Below are 20,894 nucleotides of genomic sequence, written 5' to 3'. Positions count from 1 at the left end.
GCAGAGAATTCCAGAAACACAAATACCTGGAAGTAGAAGATTGGAAAGTGACCCTTGATGGGCACAATCCCTTGGGCTCTTTTTCTTTTTTCCCCTTGGGCTCTTGATCAATGAACCAGCTAAGAAAGCCAGAAGAGGGACTCTCTAAAGCATTGAGTATAGTACTAGTTCACACTGGTCCAGGTCTAAGGGAAGCACTGTAAGAACTTAACACTGGGGGCACCTGGGTGGCTCAGTCAGTTAAGCAACTGACTTTTGATTTCGGCTCAGGTCAGGATCTGAGGGTCGTGAAATGGAGGCCTGTGTAGGGCTCTGGGCTCAGCATGAAGCCTATTTGTCCCTCTCTGCTCCTCCCCACTGTTCATGCTCTCATGCTCTCTCTCTCTCTCTCTCTCTCTCTCTCAAATAAATTAAATATTAAAAACAAAGGAACTTGACACTGAGTGTAACCTGGTTTAAAGCTATTGTTTAGCAAGGTGTTTTATATAATCAAAATCTACTTTTGCCTTGCTCTGTGTGGCCCCTAAGGGAATTATACTATACATGGCTGACCTTTTACAGATATCACCTAACATCTAACATCTATCATCATGTTTAATTTTATGGCTGCTTTTAAAAAGCCTTAATAGTTTTTCATTCAGCATTCAAAAAATCAAAATCCTAGAAATATTCTTTTTCAAAAATGTATTCTATTTTTAGTACAAAAATTATCTCTACTCATCACCTTCCTAAATTCTAAAAGAGAAGACACAATGTTGAAGTCATTAGGGAAAAAAGTACAGTTTGCATTTTTCTAACTCTGGCATATTTCTGATGCTGAAGCAGTAATATCTATTAATGGCAGCCCAACTTCAAGAATAATACAGCTTTCCATTTGTTACCACAGAGGACTCATGTACATAAGAAAGTATATAGAAATAAAGAGAAAGCATGATATTTCTTTCCAAAACTGGGTTGTTGTTTCTTTTTTTAAAGATTTTATATATTTAAAAAAAAGATTTCATTTATTTATTCATGAGAGACACACAGAGAGAGATAGAGAGAGAGCACAAATATAGGCAGAGGGAGAAGCAGGCTCCCTACAGGGAGCCCAATGTGGGACTCAATTCCAGGACCCTGGGATCATGACCTGAGCCAAAGGCAGAAGCTCAACCACTGAGCCACCCAGGGGTCCCTCCAAAACTAGGTTTTAAACAAGAGCAAATTCCACAACTTTCAAAAGATACACTGTTTATATTTTATGGTAAATTAAATATTGAACACAAAACTTAAACATTGCCTGCTTTTAGAACTATATTTTCCGAAGTAATACAACTTATATTTCATGTGGCCTTTAAAATAAATGGCCACATGAAAAGTACACTGGTTCACAGCATTCCAAATAATCTGTAATCTGAACCTGTAATCTGCCTATCATGAAGCTACCTAAATCCTGGGAATAGAGAAGAATGTCAGACCACATTCTAATCCTAGGAGACACTCACAGACATCTCTTTCCCATACATACACTAAGCATAAATTATTACTTAGCCTGACCAAGTAGCCAAGAGATCATTTCCAAAATTGCTAGCCATTAAGAGAAGAGAAGGTGCTTAAGAATGACCACGGCCATCTGATGATGCATCAGATATTTCTGAATGCATCTACAAATAGAACATTTGAATTTGAGGAAGGAATAAAGGCAAGAAATAAAAAATAGTGTTACAGAATTGATGTGTATTAGCTTAGGTCCAAAAAAGAAACACATCAGCAAAATCATTTTGTTTTTTGATTTCACAACATTCAAATAATAGGTCCTGTTAATAATTGACTTCATGTTATGACTGATCTTGTATAAGCTGGTTTCACATTTTTATGACTTTTATAAGTAGGTACAGTGTAAAGTGAATTAGTGGATACCAGTTCATACAAGAAATACTGAGATACAGCTCCCTATTTCTTGTTACCCTGAAATTATGAAGTAGTTAATCAATTTTATAGTAATTTCTCAGTGGTATTCTGGGTAGTTATGGGACAAGGATCACAGTGGTCCACACGAGAAGGCATCTATAGATGGAAAAAGAGATGATGAACAATATACTTTCAGAGATGGGAAATAAGTGACCTCTATAATATTGAATTAATACTCGATTTCAAACATCCCTGTGTCTTAATTAGGGAAGGATCAAACCAATGCATTTACATAAGCATTTATAATCTTAACTTAAATCGTAGTAGTATAGTAACAAAAGCTGGTAAATAAACTCAATTGTGAGCTCATAAAAGTTAGACAAACGGGATCCCTGGGTGGCGCAGCGGTTTGGCGCCTGCCTTTGGCCCAGGGCGCGATCCTGGAGACCCAGGATCGAATCCCACGTCGGGCTCCCGGTGCGTGGAGCCTGCTTCTCCCTCTGCCTATGTCTCTGCCTCTCTCTCTCTCTCTCTCTGTGACTATCATGAATAAATAAAAATTAAAAAAAAAGTTAGACAAACACCATTCTCCTTTGTCTTTCCTCAGACTCCTTTTTTGTTTGTTCATCTCCCCTCCTCAACATGCAACAAAATGTTTAAAATATTTATTACGTACTTGACATGGATTTATGCTCCCTGTTCTTAATTTTAAAGAAAACAGAATGTTTAGACCCATTATATTCTAGACCAGCAATAGAGCTTATAAATCATGTAATCCATTATTTCATAGATGAACAAACAGGTCTTGGAGTATAACATTTTGCTTTAAAAATCATAAATGAGGTTCATTTTTAACTGATGTGTCCTAATGTATGTTTCTTTTCGAAAGAAAGGAAGATGCCCCGTTCCTAACTCCAGCAAGGATGAATGAAGAAAAATGCATTGTAAGAAATCACGCAATTAATGGGCTTTCAAAATGGCTAGGCACGCTGTATCTTAGGCTTGTTTCTTATTGTGTCTCACCTTTTTCCTGTTCATTGAAGGCCTGAAGCAAATTTGTGAGGTTTCTGGTTTTAGACAGCAGGTCTTGGTATGTTCCCATTTGTGCAATTCTCCCACTCTCCATTACAACAATCAAATCCATCTGGGGCAGAAGTGTGAGGTTATGTGTCACTAAAATACGAGTCTGAAAAAGAGTATTTATTTTATTCCTTGGGTTACAAAAGAAAAAAAGCAAAAATAATCTATTTTAAAGAAAGCTGAAGTCTTTCTTTCTTTTCTTTCTTTTTTTTTTTTTTTTTTTTTTTTTTTTTTACTATTTCAGAGTGTAATTGTTGACAGGTACATACCACATACCAGTTTAAGGCAACATATATATATTTCATAATGAATGATTATATACTTTAGACAAAAAAACAGACAAACAAAAGAAAGGATTGCAAATGTTTTAACCATCTGGTTCAGTTTATTCTTCATTCATTAAAAATGAATCAATTTCATAACAAAAAAATTTCATATCTGTCATTCATGCTTACTTTTTAAAGATCCTATAGCATTACAATAAAGTGCTTGATTCCAGTCCTAATTCATAGTATTCCTTTTTAAATCTTTCCATATTATCATACAAATATACATAGGGTTGAGCCAGAAGTTTCCATCTTGAGTTAAGACTTAATAATAAGTAAAGACATTTATCTATTATTTACTTACATATGTATTTAACCATTTTATGCATTTATTTAATGTTTTCCAGAGTGCCTTATATTTAAAAAATCTATAAATGCATACTATGAAGGAATGAGTATGGCTTTATGGTCAGATAGACTTTTTAAAAATCTCTGCTGCTCTTTTTTTTTTAAATTAAAGTAGTTGACACCCAATGTTACCTGAGTTTCAGGTGTGCAACACAGTGATTCAAAAATTCTACATTTATTAAAACCTCTGATGTTCTTAAGCTAAACAACCTATATCAAATCATTTTGAACTCCAAGTTCCTTCGTAGGTAAACCAGGAATAATGATAATACCTATTCAGAGACTTTCTGTAAAAGCTAAGTGAACTAATTTAGTGTCAGACATGGGATGCACTTAGTAAATATTAATCCCTTCTTCTTGGCCCTTTCACAAGAGAACTAAATTGTTATTGCTATGTTATTAACACCATAATTTTAAGTAATAATCAGTAAAATACTTTTTTATGAAAGTGCTATGTATGAAAATATCATTTAAAAAAATTGAGTAAACTAAAACCAACTCATTTTAACATGTAAGTCCCCTTAGAATACGGGATCAGTCTATAAGGTAACAATCATATAAATTGTTGTCAGTAAACTTGTAAGAAAAACTTTTAAAAATATTCATTAAAATTTATCTGTGAAAAGATCAATATGACATTCCCCTTTACATGTGAAATTTCACTACTTCAACAAATGAACAAAGTATTGGAATTTGAGGCACAATGCTATGCAGATTATCTTTCCCTTTCCCCAAAAAACCATAAGTGACACCATGGTTACCTTGTGTTTCAAAATACCCGAGGACCCAATCACTTTCTCAAAAAGTTGCTTTCCAATCTGAACATCAACTGCAGAAAGGGGATCATCCAGGAGGTAGATGTCAGCCCCACTATACACAGCTCTGGCCAGACTTACTCGGTGCTTCTGGCCCCCACTTATATTCACACCCTGAAAAGAGACCAGGAGTTAAAAATCAAGACCAAAAAAGGTGTAAATCTCGAAGCATATCTAGTGATATCCAATTTCTCTTCTGTAGCATGTAGTTGATAGATAACTCAGGATTAACCCTCAAACCTTTCTTTACCCTGAAATCCATATCCTACCCCCACCCCCTATTTCCCTGTGCTACTAACTTGTGCAAATTAACAGATGTATCTACTTTTTGTTAACTGCTTGGTTTCAAAAGTAGATACTAACAATTAAGGAGAAAAGAACTGCCAATCCCCTAACTTTGAAGAGTCATACCTCTGAAACATTAAATAAGACTTTTGGCTGCCAACCACATACTGACACTGGTGATCATTTTTAAATTGACACATAGAAAATTGAGAATAATAGCTAAATGACCAAAGCAGTAATCACCATGTCCTGTTTTATTCTGTAGAAAGATTAGTACAAGTCTTGTTGGCAAAAGTACAACTCTAAGAAGCAAGAATAAGGAATATACATCATTCCGTGTAAGAATTAAAGTCGACATGTACAGCCACGTATAGAGAATTATGGAGCCAGGCCCAATTTACTTGATTTATTTTATATTTAGTGTTTACAGATCTGGCTTAAAAGCCCTCCTTGCAACACAGAACTTATCCAGTTACCTCTAATTGTAAGATGCCATTGCTTTTTTGCCTTTCTCATTCTCTTCCTACTCAACCAATACCTCCTTTGTATATCCATATTTTGGGTGCTATGCTAACACTTGGGATTCAAAGATAAATGAAACTGAGTCTCTATGGTGAGGAGGTTATAGTTTAGCAGGGGAGACAGATGTGAAAAAAATAAAGTAAGACAATAGATGTGTGTGTGTGTGTGTGTGTGTATAATTCTATCAGCTCCCCACTCAAGGGTTTGTCATGAGCATTTTATAATTGTAAAATATTTATGATAGATCCGACACCAAGTACAGAGGCAATCAATATCAGCTATTATCACCCAATCACTCCTCTCTCCAGTGTATCGTCTGCCTTGTCATTGCATATCCTGTGATTATGTAATCACCTTGTTTAAAAACCTGGGATGCTCACATCTCATCTGCCATCATCCATGACCATCAACGAATCCCTTAGTATAAATCCACAATACTGGGGTACCTGGGTGGCTCAGTGACTGAGAGTCTGCGTTTGGCTCAGGTCGTGATCCCGGGGTCCTGGGATTGAGTTCTGCATCAGGGTCCCCTCAGGGAGCCTGCTTCTCCTTCTGCCTATGTCTCTGCCTTTTGTGTGTGTGTGTCTTTCATGAATAAATAAATAAATCTTAAAAAAAATAAATCCACAATACTTATGCTCTCGTATTCACTCATGTCTCAACCACTCTCCCAATACTGCCCTCATCTGACTGTGGCCTGCCAACCAGACTAGCAGAGGCTGGTCACTCATCTTCCCTTTTCAATTCAAAAGCTATTCACACTGAGAAATCCTCTTTGACAGCAGTCTTCCACCCAGAGTTCCAAGTAAATTGATTCCTTCTGTCCATTCCTGTCTCACAGTGCTCTGTTTCTCATCCCTTTGCTGGAAATGGCTATCTCCAAGGCAGTCTCCCTCACAAGCCTATGAGCTAGTTGATCCTTGCATTCCCAGCACATAAACTCTGTCTGACACAAGGTGATCAATAAATATTAATAAAGAAAATTGATAATATCATTGGCAAAGATCCACTAGACTGCAATCTCTTGAAAGCAAGGTGATAGCTCTCTTGCTCACCATTGTACACCCTGTAGCAGAATAAAAATATCTGTGGTCAGATGAAGAATGCCAAAGGAAAAGATGAATGAAAGTGAGGAAAAATTCTACATTTGTTATCTCGGTTATCTCCTAAACAGCTGTAAACAGGTTGCCTTTTGAAATGTTCAATTACATGTTTATGTTAATATATATCGTCAAATTGGGAGACATTTAATAATAAAAGGCATAAGTTATAAATGGCAATAACATTTATGTCTATATTAAATATATATTTCATTATTCATTTCATTATTCATATATATTTTGCATTTTTTTCCTTCTTTAGATTCTTTTTAGTTATATACTATCAACTATTTCATATTATTAGGGATTGGCTTTATCGGCATAATATTCAATATGTATTTACAAGTTTGAAGTCACATTTCCTCATAATTTTAGCTATGGTGCCATTTTGCCTGGGAATAGTGAAGACACCAGAAAAAAAAAAAAGAGGTGGGGAAAAAATTTAAATCTATTTAATAACTTGAGAAAATACATCTACAAAGTAACAGGCTATGGGCAAAAACAACATAAGTCTAGTTAAAAGGTAAATTTTGCCTCATTCTAGATTTTTAAATATGTCCACTTTCTATAATTTTGCTCTCTATTTTATTTATCAGTTTATAGATGAGGACTATTAAACAACAGGAAGCCAGGAGTAAAAAATGCCTCACTAATGCTATGCTGACTGTCTTTTCAGGAATTCAAAGCACTCAGCAAGGATTATTTACTCATCTTCACAGAACACATGAATCGCAGGCAGAGGCTGCTTTTGCATTCATGTTTAATTAATGGCGATTTTAGTCATGGGTCGGAGATAATCTCTCAGGTTCATGCTTTGGCTCACGCTATCTTGTTTTGTTTTGTTTTAACTCCAAAACACTGGGCAACGTAATGACTATTCATTAATGCAATAAAAATAAAATAGAACAAAGACTATGGGAAACGAGATCCTCTTAAGCAAGAATGAACAAACACAGAGTAGGAGCATTAATGACAGCATCATCCCTGAGCCTTTTTAGAACCTGACCGCGGTGCCACCACTGGAGACTGGCACTCTGTTGCTACTGTCCTAGGCTTGACTTTGTGCACAAGGGATACGGGGGTCGGGGGGGAACAAAACAAAACTATCATTCATTCATTCGAGAGTGAACAGCATTATGCCAGCAACCAAAACAAAGTGCTGATGATCCAGTTGGTGAGCTATCGTTCCCCCCACGTGGATACTAACGACAGAATCTCCTGCTGATTTTAAATCTGTTTTCCAAATAGTCAATTATAGATAATTATTTGTCCTTAATATTCCCATCCTATTCACAGGAATTTTGTCATGATTTTTTAAACATTATAGTTGCATATGGCTTTTTGAGACCTCAGGAAAAAGACTATAAATATTTTATTAGCACAGATAAATGGAGTTTTATTCCTGCATATGATAAATTATATTTTCCTTACTCTTTCTCCAATCTCAGTTTGATCTCCATTTGGTAACTGCTCCAAATCAGGAAGGAGAGCACAGGCTTCCAATACTCGCTCATAAAACTGCTTCTGCATGATGGAGCCAAAGAGAATGTTTTCTTGTAAAATGCAATTCTGAATCCAGGCCTGCTGGGCAACATAAGCCACAGAACCCTAAACAGGGAAGAAATAAAAGAAATACTCTTAACGAGGGAAAAGAAAAGTTGCATGTACCACATTAAAGGAACATATTTAGTCCATGGTTTTGCTTTCTTTAAATTGAATTTAAAAAAAAAAAACTAGGTTATTTCTTAAATGTAAATATATCCTACTTACATTTTAATTTTATATATGTTTATTCAAGACCCCTTCAAATGAGTTACTTTGTGCTTCTTATTTGCTTTCACTGTAGTTTCTATCAGAATTATCTGTCTCTGGTGGAGTTTTCTGGAGGTAGAGACTGAGTCAGCTCTAGTTATCCTAACAAGGTGCACAGACTGGGTTGCTTAAACAACAGAAATTTCTTTTCTCACAATTCTGGAGGCTAGAAATCTGAAAACAAGTTTGTCAGTAAGGTTGATTTCTCCTGAGGCCTTTCTCCTTAGCTTGTAGATGACTGTCTTTTCCTGAGTCTTCACATGGCCTTACTTCTGGGTGGGTATGTATGTCTTAATTTCTTCTTCTCTTAAGAACAACAGTCATATTCGATTAAGGCCCATCCAATTATACATTCTTTTTAAGATTTTATTTATGTATTCACAAGAGACATAGAGAGTCAGAGACATAGGCAGAGGGAGAAGCAGGCTCTCTCTAGGGAGCCTGATGGGGGATTTGATCCCAGGACCCGGGGATCATGACCCGAGCCAAAGGCAAATGCTTAACCGCTGAACGACCCAGGTGTCCCTATCCTATTTTAACTTAATTACCTCTTGAAAGACTTCATCTCCAAATACATTCACATTCTCAGGATTGGATCTATAACATATGAATTTCGGGGGAACACAGGTCAGCCCACAACACTATGCCTGGAGTGCAAGTTGTTTATTTGCGATCAATTCTTGTGGAAGGAAAGAAGGTAGAAGGATTAAGTGGATGGAGAAGTCACACCGTGATCCAGATGCAACAAAGCTTTGGCCAACCCTCTAGAGAGATATAGAGTATTACTCATCAGAGTGGCTCCGTGTTAGGCTAGGTTGGCCTGATCTTCAGCTGTGGGGCCTTAGCCAGCCTGTTCTCAGCAGGCCAATCCTGAAGGAGCTGACTTGCTATATGTACTTTCACAGCTGAGATACAAGTCCTTCCTAGACAGGGTATCTTCCACACGCTCCTAAGTTTATGTTTTGATGATTTTATGTCTCAAAATGATTCCTGAATATATGACAGTCTACTGTATGATATATCCTTTTAACTAACCCTTTTATTAGAAAGGACCCACAGTATTTGAACTAGAGACTTACCTCTCAATGTGCCCCATGAACTCTATCCAAACATTGATTTTAGAGAATTTATTTTGGCTGCTATGCACTGGATAACAATACAAGCCATTTAAAGTACTTTTTGACCCAAGAGCCTATGTATATGTACGTAACTGTTAGCCTTTTGATTTCTCCAGGTACTTTAAAGATCAAAGATTAATTCCTTTAATTCCTTTTTGTTGAGCATGTAAGACATAGAGTGGCTTTTCATCCAAAACAATGTAATTCTGATCTGACTTGATCGTGAACATAAAAGTAATTGCTCTTGAACTGCCTTGCATAGTGAATAACCTCTGAGTAAAATAATATTAAATCAATTCTCAAGTGATAGAAACTTTGGACACTTACGTATTTAGCAAGATAAGGGGAACAGAGGAAGAACACAGAAAAAAAAAAGTCTGAGGAACAGGAAAAATGGTGCAGAATATAAAACAGAAACTAAATACTACATTGAGAGGTATAGACTTGTAGTGTTGGAATGACTGGAGCCAAAGAAGAGTTGATCATTTTCACAGAGGTGTATATTTTTCCTTTAACTTTAAGAATAATTATTACTTTAATTTCATATACAAAAGCAAATATGTTTTTGTTTCATTTTACTCTAATAAAGAAACCACAATAAAAGTTTTGCTAATTCAAAAAGTGTCTTCCAAATCTCTAATGTTCCATCAAAGAACACTGAATACTGAATACTCTACATGAATGGTGCCTGGTGTGAATCTTTGATATTGAGAACAAGGAGACTGGAGGTTGAACATTGTGATATGATATGCCTCAAAAATATGCTCATATGAAACTTTGAGGAACAGAAAGATAAAACACAAAAGCACGCTGTGAACACTAACCATTAAATTTATTATTATTATTATTATTATTATTATTATTATTATTAAATTAGAAATGACAAGAATAACAGTTACAAATTTAGGATTAAAAATGTCTTGAGGGGTCCCTGCATGGCTCAATTGTGATGGTTAAGTGTCTTAGTTTTGGCTCAATTGTGATCTCCTGGTTGTGAGATCCAGCTCTGAGGTGGCCTCTGCACTGGGCATGGAGCCTGCTTAAGATTCTCTCTCTCCCTCTTCCTCTGACTCTCCCCGATCCCTCTCTCCCTCTCTTAAAAAAAATATATATATATATTTTGGGAAATAATTCAGAGTATGATACCTCAAATTCTGCCATTGTTCCAGACCAAAGGACAAGGTTGTCAAGCATATTGACAGATAATATCTTCTCTCTTTCACAACTCTCGCTTACTATAAACAAAGGGTGTCCTCTCTGTTTTATGATTAGTAACAGCATTGTTATGGTTTCTTGCATCACCATGAACATTTTCTTAATTTCAAACCCTCAAAGGTACTAGAAATAATCTTTAAATCTTACCATGAGACCCTCAACCATCATAATGAGATAACAATAACCATAAAAATTCACAGGGAGCTGGCTGACTCTGTGCCAAGAACCAGGCTAGGCCTTTGCACATTAATGCTTTAGATGAAATCCAGAACTAATATTGTTTTTATCTTGATTAATTCCCAACTATTTTTCAAGATCAAGTAAAAGACTACCATCTCTCTGGAAATTTTTCTAACTCTTCAGAGTTTGTTGTTCCTTATACTTTGATTCATTTTTTATATCTGATTTAAACACATCATAATTGATTTCAATATCTCCCTCACTAGCTATGAACCCTGTAAATAGCAGGATATATCACATTCATGCCTGTTTCCCTGGTACTAAGTGACAGGCACATAATATGTGTGCATAATATTTGCTTAGTAAAAAAAGCTGAAGACACTAAATAAATGAAAATAAAACCAATATGACAATCATATTTTTAAAGGATATTCACTGGCCTAAGATAAGATATAGTCATTTCAACTAAAGACAAATGGCTGACTGCAATCATTATGAAGAACATAAGGGTACAAAGACAGTATGATGAAGATTAAAAAGCAGTGGTATTCATTAAGTATAATTTTATCAGAAAAAGTCCCAGATACCTTAGTTGATCTAAAATAAGTACTAGTAATGCTGAAAGAGAAAAGAATAAATAAAGAACTCATCATTAAAGGACTGGAACCAGGAAAGGTATAAGGATATGAGGAAATACATATTAAGAAGAAAAACAAAAGAGTTGGAGCGGATTCTTCCTAGAGAGAAAAAGTGAAGAAACTAGTCTCAGATCCATAGAACTTCTCCATCTTGTCAGAAGTGAGGAGGGATAACGTTAATATTTTACCTAAGAGTTAGTTAAATATAAGGAAAACTCATTGGTTAGTGTTTCAAAAAAGAAACAGCTGATTAAGAACCCGTTGAATTTGTATTCCTATTTGTCTTTAAGAATACAATGAAAGGCTTGGAGTAGTCCTCTCCATAGTCCAAGGGCTGAAATTTAAAAGCAAGCTATTAATATTATTATTTTTCTGATTTTTCTTCTGGATCAATGATCCTGCCCACGAGCAACAATAAGACTTCTTAGAAATGTAGCTGAAATTACTCAGGGAACTTTGCAATGAATGATAATTAGAAACCAAATCAAATTAAAATATAAATCACATTAGTTTCTCTATAATTGGTTGCAATTCAGTTAATATCATCAAACAATTACCATAAGCATTCATAAATGATTCACTAAAGTATTTGGAGGACAAAATGCTGTTACTAACCCATCCATAGCTAATCAATTTTTGTGGAAATTGAAATGTTTGCTGCAAACTAGAAATGCCCATTAAATACTTGCATCTTCAATTTGATTTGATAAATTCTTATTGACACTAACCATGTGTTGACTGTAGCCTACTACACTAGGAGATATAGAAAGAATGTATTGTTAGCTTTACCTTTCTTTGAACAACTCCTGTAAGTTTCTCCATTTCCCCCAGGATGGCAGAAAGCACAGATGATTTGCCAGATCCAACTTGCCCTACAACAGCCACTAAAGCTCCTTCTGGAATCTTTATGTTCAAGCTGTATGACAAGAAAAGGAAAGAGATGATATAGGAAGTTCTTGTTACATTTTTAATGTTTATTCCCAGATAAATTAGCGTACTGAGCATCATCCTTGAAATTGCTGCTATTCATATTATACTACATTATTCTATGGACACCCAACCTTCCAAAAATGCAAACAACAAACGCTGTAGAGAAAACAGAAGAAATGAATAGAAAACAAGGGAGTAAAAAAAATCCATAAAAATGCAAAGTATAGTGGGAGGTTAAAAAATAAGTCTTGTAAATTTTAATATATTCATCTTCTGCTTTAAAAACTCTAAGAAATAAAAATATGGAACATTGTAGAATTCAATGTTAATAAAAAATTTTGTTTTGAATTTTCCCCAAACTATGACTTACTTTTTTAGTACTGGAATCCCTGTTTTATCCCAGGAGAAGGAAGCATTTGTAAATCCAATGGCATGATCTAAGAAGAAAAATAAATACAATGGTGCATCCTAGAGCCTATTATCTTCAACCTGGAAGTCAAATAAATACTGAATGCAGAGGAAATGCTGACCTCCTATGTAGTTTGTTTCAATATTTTGAGGAAGAAGCTCCTCAGTGTTGAGAAAGTCTCCCAGACGATCCAATGATATTCTTGTCTATCAAAATAAACACACATGGAATTTATTTGAGGGTCAAGAACTTCAACTAAAAAGACTTATAGCATGATTAAAAATTTGTGATGCAAACTGAAGATATTGAAGATATTCAGCAAGCAGAGCTTGAATTGTTCTAATGTTTATAAATAATTTCATTCCTAAAAAGAAAAAACAGCTTCAGGAATCACAGATCAAAACAAATGTCATTTATGCAGGAAGGCATGAAAAAAAGACACAAAAGTTCCTCCTTAATACTCTAGTAAAGCCATCATAACTAATTAATTAATAATTATAGGAAGATTAGTTCTTAAGAACAGCTCTAGAATTGTTGAATGAATTCGGCTTCTGAATATTAAATGATAGTTTCGGCAATAACACTGAGTTTCAGTAACAGGGCTACAATATGCTTAGCTACAATTAGGATAAATAGTATAAATTTTGAAGGCTCAGTAGGTTAAGCATCTGCCTTCAGCTCAGGTCATGATCTCGCCTGGGATCCAGCCCAACATCAGGCTCTCGGGTCAGGGGGATCCTGCTTCTCCCTTTCCCTCTGACCCTCCACCCCACTCTTGCTCTCTCTTTCGCTCACTCTCTCTCTCAAATAAGTAAATAAAATTACTAAAAAAAAAAAAAAAAAGTATCAATTTTGTTTTCCTCAAGCTGACTTACATGAAATCTCTAATGTATTTTTATTCACTCTAGGCTAAAAGACATCTATTGTTAGTGAATAAGATGTAACTGGGCCATGGTTTTGTTTACCAAGTACATCATATTAGTATACAGATCTACTTCTTTTTCTTTCCTTTACTTCTCTTTCTCTTTTGACAATTGCTCTCCGTATTTATGTAGTGTGCTACATAGGAGTTGGAGAACACTTTGAGATAGCAGAATTTTAGCTAGATTCTAATTTCAAAAGTAAAACAAAACTGATTCTAAGAATGGTATTTTTCTTAAGAAAAAAATGCTATGAAACAAATGTTAAAAGCGTCACATCAACAGTACTTCTCTGCCCTCTGTTGGTCATTATTAGTAAAATAACAACAAAAAAGGTACGACAAAAGTGGATTATTCGGTATTCACTATATAATTATGTATTCAAATAATATACTATTATTACTATTATAATTTTAATAAAATTAATATAATTTAATATCATCGTTACTATTATAGTTACTATTAGCAACTATAAGTTAATATTTATTCAAATAATATAAAAATTTAAGGGCAAAGTTCTTAAAGAGTTGGTTCCAATAAGCAAAGCTTCACTTGGTTTATGAATTCAACTTGAGAAAATGGATTCAATGGGGGACACCCAGACAATCCAAACCTGACATTCAAAAAATTTAACAGGAAATCTCAGGGCATCAAGGTTCTCAGGAATCAAGGAACTCACTTCTTCACATGCCCTGTGGTTTCAGCAGCTTTCTACTCATTATAGTATTTATTCACAGAGCCTCCAGAGACTGAAGATTACAATAGAGGTAGGCTGAACCAAATATCTCATACACGGTTTGTTGGCAGACTGATATTATCAATGCATTTGTCTTTATTCATTCAGTACAGATGAAATGCTGCTAAACCCTGGGAAAACCTTCATATCCAGTTCCAGGCAAAGGACCTCATTAAAAAATCTTCAACTGAAAACAGAAAATGAGCCTTTTGATGGCATAGTATCTGATATCAGCTTTTAAAAAGCCAAACAAAAGAAACTAACATTTAGCAAAGAAAACAATATCCTATATTGAAATACTTAAAAGTCATTTTGATAGAAGAAAAGCAGAGACAAAGAAGACATGATTCCTTCCAATCTTTATTGTTTTCTATCACTTGTTAATTCAGGGAGACTAATTTTGAAAGCAGTGTAAAACAACCACAAAAAGTGAAATAAATAATGGAAAAAAAGACAAATAAAATGTGCAAAACCATAGACTCCAGTAGATGAACGATTCTTAGTTTAAGCATATTTTGGATGTACCTGGACCACAGCTGAGATCACCATTGGTAAATCAAACAAAGGAAGCCTCAAAATATTAAACAAAGACATAGATGTGAACACTTTAGTGGCTGTTAAAATGTTTCCTTCATCTAATAAGAAATAGATGCCAAATGTCGCCAGAGAAACCTGAAAAATAGAGACAAATTCTTTCCTTCAATTACTCAAAGCTAACAACAGGTTGAGTTAAAGTCCCAAAAATTAGGGGGAAAAATTCAAAACCTTTTTTATTGTTGTTTACCAAAATTCAGCACTATTCAGTGTGACTGCTGAAGAATATAAATGTTTAGTACACTAAGATATACAGATACAATTGTGTACCTTAGACCACTACAGCCTTGAGACCATGTGGTCCAGCTCCCTTTTGTAAGTCACTATGTTCTTACTAGTTATCACTGCAATTTAATATGCATACTAATTGATCTTTTTTTCAAGATGGAGTATTATGTAAATTTATTTTCCAGTGGTGTGTGTATACATCCTGAGTCATATGTAATGATAATACTTTCTGTGAGTCATAAAATTAACTGAAGAAATTATGAATAAATTATGGCTCATAATGTTTATATTTACTCTTGTAAGTTTCATTTAGAAAAGGCAGGAAAGTTCATATATGATGAGAATGCACTGACCTTCATGTACCTACAACTTCTCTTAAGCAAATGCTTCTTGGACATTTTTACCAAAGAATTCCAAATGTAAATATTGCTTTTATTTTCATAATACCTACATATTTGTTCAAATAAAAAATAACAATATTTTAAATGATCAACAAGAGAAACACATGGAACTTCCCCTGATCCTATGACCACTGAGGATGGTAAATTTGATTAAAACAGATGCTTCAGTTCTAAGTGTTTTCATTATCCTTTGGCTTTCATTCATTGCTTCATACCTCATGGCAGGTTAACTCTAGTTTAAATAGCATGGGATTCCCAACATTTACATGGTATGAAAGAAAGAGAATGCCCTCAGTTCCTATCAGTTTGCCTCCAAATACTAATTCTGTAACTTTGAGGATGTTTCCCAAACTAGAATAGATTTCCATTTCCTATTGTGAAGTGGGAAAAGCAATGCCTTATTATTTCAAGAATGAAATAAAGCAATTTATAACTTGTCTGGCATGCAGGAGAAACATTCAGTCTTCCCAACTCCATATAGTGTGACTTTGGATCTTGTTTAAAAGGGATTAATCACACACACAAATCAAGACATTCTAGAGCAGCCTGGGGGCTCAGCGGTTTAGTGCCGCCTTCAGCCCACTTCAGGCATGATCCTGAAGACCCGGGATCAAGGCCCAAATCAGGCTCCCTGCATGGACCCTGCTTCTCCCTCTGCCTGTGTCTCTGCCTCTCTTTCTCTCTGTGTCTCTCATGAAAAAATAATAATCTTAAAAAAAAAAAAAAAAAGACATTCTAGAGAGAAAATGAAACTCTGAAATGAAAGTTACATTGTTTAAGAACAGAAAGCACATGTTTGATCTGTGAGAAATTTACAAAGAAATAAAATTTTATTTTATGTAAAAAATACAGACCAACGAGAATACACATATTCTCCCCTTCTTTAAAACGTCCATTATCTAATCTACAGAAATCAATGACCGTTTTTCTTGAAAATTTTATTTCAGATATAGAAGATTTCACTTTGGGTACCTTAATTCCAGGTAATTTGGAGGTGAATCTGCAAATCTGAAAATTAAAACAGGAAATATTACATATACTCACCAAGAATGGAATGCAAGTTAATGTCAGCATAGAAAACACAGCAAGATATCCAGCTGATTTTTGAACTTCCAATTCCTGTTCACGAATTTCAATAATTTTCTTTTTATAGGAAGGCTCCCATGCATAAAGTTTGAGGATCTGTAGAGGAGTCAGGCAGTGACTATTTGATAATATCATAGAAGAAACAAAACCATGCATGCATACAAATATATACAGTATACACACACACCGCCAACACACACACAATTATGGAAGTTAAAAGAAAATATGGTAAACTCATAAAAGTAAAATGCTCCTATTTTCAGCTGAATCAAAATATTTCCATGAATTGTGTTTTTCTGGACAGGTAGGTGGCTGGGAGAAGAATATCACCATCTCTCTAGCCTATGTCCATCTTACCCACAATAGCTTATTCTTGAGCCAGACTTTAAAAACATCCCAGCTCTTGGTATAAGCTCTGTAGCAGTTTCTGTTTAACTTAATCTTGGTTCTCTTCCTGCCGGTCCAGCTCTCACTTCAATCCACTCCTAAGTTCTTAATAGCTATCCCTGGACTCCCAATTTCCTGAAAACTGATGGCATGGGACTTCAAGCCATTTTCAGAAAGGTGACTGGTGTTTTGAGATTATAAATTGGAATATATATATATTCACACACATTCTCTTGGTTCTGTTTCTCTGGAGTATCCTAAAAAATCTTTCACTGGCTCTGTGAACTTAGCCATGACACTTAATTGCACAGAGGCTTTGTTTTCTTGTTTGGAAAATGAGGATGAGAAATTATTTTCTTAGGGTTCATAAGAATTATATGAGGAAACAGTACAGCGTGTGATCCACAGAAAATGTTCACCAAATGGTAGTTATTATTGTCAGACAGAGGCTATGGCATCTGCTATCCTTAGCCCAGAGATACCACCCACACCTTTAAGTATGCTATACTTTCAACTTACCTATACTTGGTCCTCTACCAGTATTCTAGTGTATTCTATGGTATTTCAAATTTTAGACTTTGCACAGATCTTTAGGAGATGTTCTTTTATTTTATCTACACTGTCTTAGTCCTACTGATAATACAAGTTTCCTTTTAATAATATCAATACTTAAAACCTATAAGCATACAGTGCTGTGCTTTTTATGAAGACAAGGGTTATCAGCCCACAGGGAGGTACAAGCTGCATTTGGATCACGTTACTTTGGGAGTATATGACCTTATTACATAATCTCAGTTATTCAATAATTTAATCTGAGTTAAATTTCAAAGCTGCTTAAGGCCATTCTTAATTTCAGACAAGTAAATGAGTATCAGTCTCTTTTCAGGGTATCTTTAATCTAACAATGTCTTTCATTTTAGTAATTTTTAATGTTGTGAAGGTTCTACACAGTACAATACAGCAGGATTTTTATTTATCAATGTGTACATATAATGGACATATTCTATGTTTATAAAGATAGATGCATCAGACAGAACCATCAATTTCAGAAGGATATTCCATATGGGCTTTGCAAATTTCGCCATTTTGAAAAATCTGATAAGGCATGACTCGGGTGCAACAAGATTTGAAATTCTATATACCTATCTATCATCTATCATCTATCTATCTAAAAGTTCATGAGGTTTCACTTTTTTTAAAGATTTTATTCATTTATTTGACACAGTGTGAGAGAGAAAGAGAGAGAGAGAGAGAGAGAGAAGGAGAACACAGGCACACAAGCAGGCAGTGACAGGCAGAGGGGAAGGGAAAGTCAGGTTCCCTGCTGAACAGACAGCCTGATGCCTGACTCAGGGCTCTATCCCAGGACCCTGGGATCAAGACCTGAGCTGAAGACAGTGGCTTAACCAACTGAGCCACCCAGGCACCCCAAGGATTCACTGTTTTATCATAGAGAAAATATTAATGCCATGGGAAGTAGCTTTCCTATGGAGTAAATAATATATAACATACCTTGTGAAGAATAACATTTGTGATCATTTCTATTCTACATATAAGAACCTGAATGAATGTCATCACTTCCCCCATATAAATCTGCCTTCACATTGATGATAATGTTTTGCCACTCTTGCCTGTTTCATTCCATCTCTTCCACCCAATCCCTCCCAAAAAGTCATATTTCGTGTCTTTGGGGACATTTGTGTTCAGTTGTTGGGTGAGAAACAAAAAGAAAACACCTACATTTTATTTGGTTTTATTTAAATGTTATTTCAGCAATAAGAATTCCTATACATCTGAAAGGTGAAATACTCTGCCAACAATTTTATTTACATATATAATTATTTTGATATTAAATGTTCTAAAAAATCATTTATTGACTAATGTGGCTATATTATAAATAGTGAAATTAAAATCATATTCCTTTTATATTACCTTAATTCCGTGTAAGATTTCATTGAGTAGTTTTATCTGTTTATCTTTGTTCTTCGTTTGGCTTTTCTATTTAAGGGGAACAAAATGATAGCATATTTGACAAAAGTTGGTAATAATTTAACTTACATAGCCACAGCTATTTTAAAAAATATAAGCTATTCTATTTTATATAATATTTTGTTGAAAACCATCTTAAAATATTCTTATATTATTCTATTGCTAATGTTAAAATTAGTTATAACTAGATATTTTAAAACTTAAAAGTAGCCAGTAGTAGAATATATGCAAGGTTGTATACTGTACAAAATAGTGGAAAATATAATATTTATTTAAATGTAATTTGTTTAAAATTGAATACTAAAATAACATTCATCTTATATTAAAATGGGATAAAATTCCCCAAACTCTATCAATTATTTGCATGTATATTTTTTATAAAAGAAGTATCACAGGAATAAAAATAAAGATCTATATATTGTAAGTACATTATCTTGAACGTTAATACTTGTAATTAAAATATATATTTTCAAATACTGACTTTTTTTGCAAATCCTATGTAGTTACTATATATTTATTCAAATATTTAACTTTTATATTATGTTATACTTATCATTGCTTGAGTATTGCTTCTTAAGGATTTCTTCCAATAATATTGTCACAATTAATGTCAAAATAATAAGTATAACATTTGTATATCTAGCAAAGTACACATTTACCAGTTAACATCCATAATACTACTTTTGTGATTAAAAGCATATTTTCTTCTTAGCATATTTGTACATAATACTGCAGTCTCTGAAAGTTTTAGGGCACTATATTAAGGTTCCCCAAATGTATTTCTATTCCTAAATATTTGAATTTAAATTATTTAAAATACAGAATTTTTTTTAAGTTAGTTTAACAGTATTTATTATGGGACGCCTGGGTGGCTCAGCGGTTGAGTGTCTGCCTTTGGTTCAGGGCATGATCCTAGGGTCCTGGGGTTGAGTCCCACATTGGGATCCTTGCATGGAGCCTGCTTTTCCCTCTGCCTGTGTCTCTGCCTTTCTCTCTCTCTGTTTCTCATGAATAAATAAATAAAGGCTTTTTTAAAAAAGTATTTATTATAATCATAAACAAGCTTCTTATTCTAAATATACTAGAGTCTTAGAATTCATAATTATTTCATTGTTAATTATTTGGTAATTAATCTGAATTTTTAAAAATCAGAAAAATACAAAAGAAGGTATAAGTCCTCATCATTTAAATGTATTAAAGTAACAAGTGAAAAATCTCACTTCCATCCACACCTAATTCTACTCTATAGGTAACTTTTCATTTTATCTTTTCTTATCTTATCTTATCTTTTCTTATCTTATCTTATCATCTTATTTTATGTAGGCTCCACTCTGGGTATGGGGCTTGAACTCATGACCCTGCGATCAAGGTCTTAGCTGAGACCAACAGCTGGCCGCCTAATTGACTGAGCCACCAAAGTGCCCCAATAGGTAACTATTCTTAAAAGAATGATGCTTTGTCTCTAGATTATTTCTATGTTTATACAAATTCATTTGTATTCATCTCTACCACACCCATGTGCATAGGTATATTCACATTTTAAAAACTGGATTAAGGATATTTATGTACATATATGCATTATATACACACACACACACACACACACACACACACACACACAAACATATGTTTATTTTTCCTGTAACATAAGACTGACACAATTCCATGTCAGTACATGGATACTATTACTCTTTGATCCGTTCAAAATAATAAAATAAGTGTGATAGGCAATACATCTGCACTTGCATAGTTACTTTAACCCATGAAACCATCTGTCTCTCCCTCCACAGCGTGGCTTTTCAGCACAGTGATTCTGTCCTGTGTCTCCATCCCTATAGTACAGTATAATGCACACTGTCTGACACATGCCAGAGGTCAAAAAGTG

General features: G+C 34.5%; 1 protein-coding gene across 3 annotated transcripts in view; it reads right to left on the bottom strand.

Moving 5' to 3' along the window:
• The window catches only part of LOC129502323 (ATP-binding cassette sub-family C member 2-like), an 87,601-nt gene that overhangs the window by 35,028 nt on the left and 31,679 nt on the right, over window positions 1-20,894 (bottom strand). For 2 of the 3 annotated variants that reach the window (XM_055313842.1, XM_055313844.1), the window contains exons 7-15: window positions 18,953-19,018; window positions 16,592-16,729; window positions 14,850-14,996; window positions 12,790-12,874; window positions 12,630-12,696; window positions 12,119-12,245; window positions 7,798-7,974; window positions 4,406-4,573; window positions 2,914-3,076 (exon numbers count right to left, since the gene is read on the bottom strand). In XM_055313842.1, the coding sequence (XP_055169817.1) occupies window positions 2,914-3,076; window positions 4,406-4,573; window positions 7,798-7,974; window positions 12,119-12,245; window positions 12,630-12,696; window positions 12,790-12,874; window positions 14,850-14,996; window positions 16,592-16,729; window positions 18,953-19,018 (1,138 nt within the window). The remainder of the gene's footprint in view (window positions 1-2,913; window positions 3,077-4,405; window positions 4,574-7,797; window positions 7,975-12,118; window positions 12,246-12,629; window positions 12,697-12,789; window positions 12,875-14,849; window positions 14,997-16,591; window positions 16,730-18,952; window positions 19,019-20,894) is intronic. The other variant, XM_055313843.1, reaches the window with a different exon arrangement.

The sequence above is a fragment of the Nyctereutes procyonoides genome, unplaced genomic scaffold (genome assembly GCF_905146905.1).
Source record: "Nyctereutes procyonoides isolate TBG_1078 unplaced genomic scaffold, NYPRO_anot_genome, whole genome shotgun sequence".
Taxonomy (NCBI): Eukaryota; Metazoa; Chordata; class Mammalia; order Carnivora; family Canidae; genus Nyctereutes; species Nyctereutes procyonoides.
This window is presented reverse-complemented; position numbering and strand designations above follow the sequence as displayed.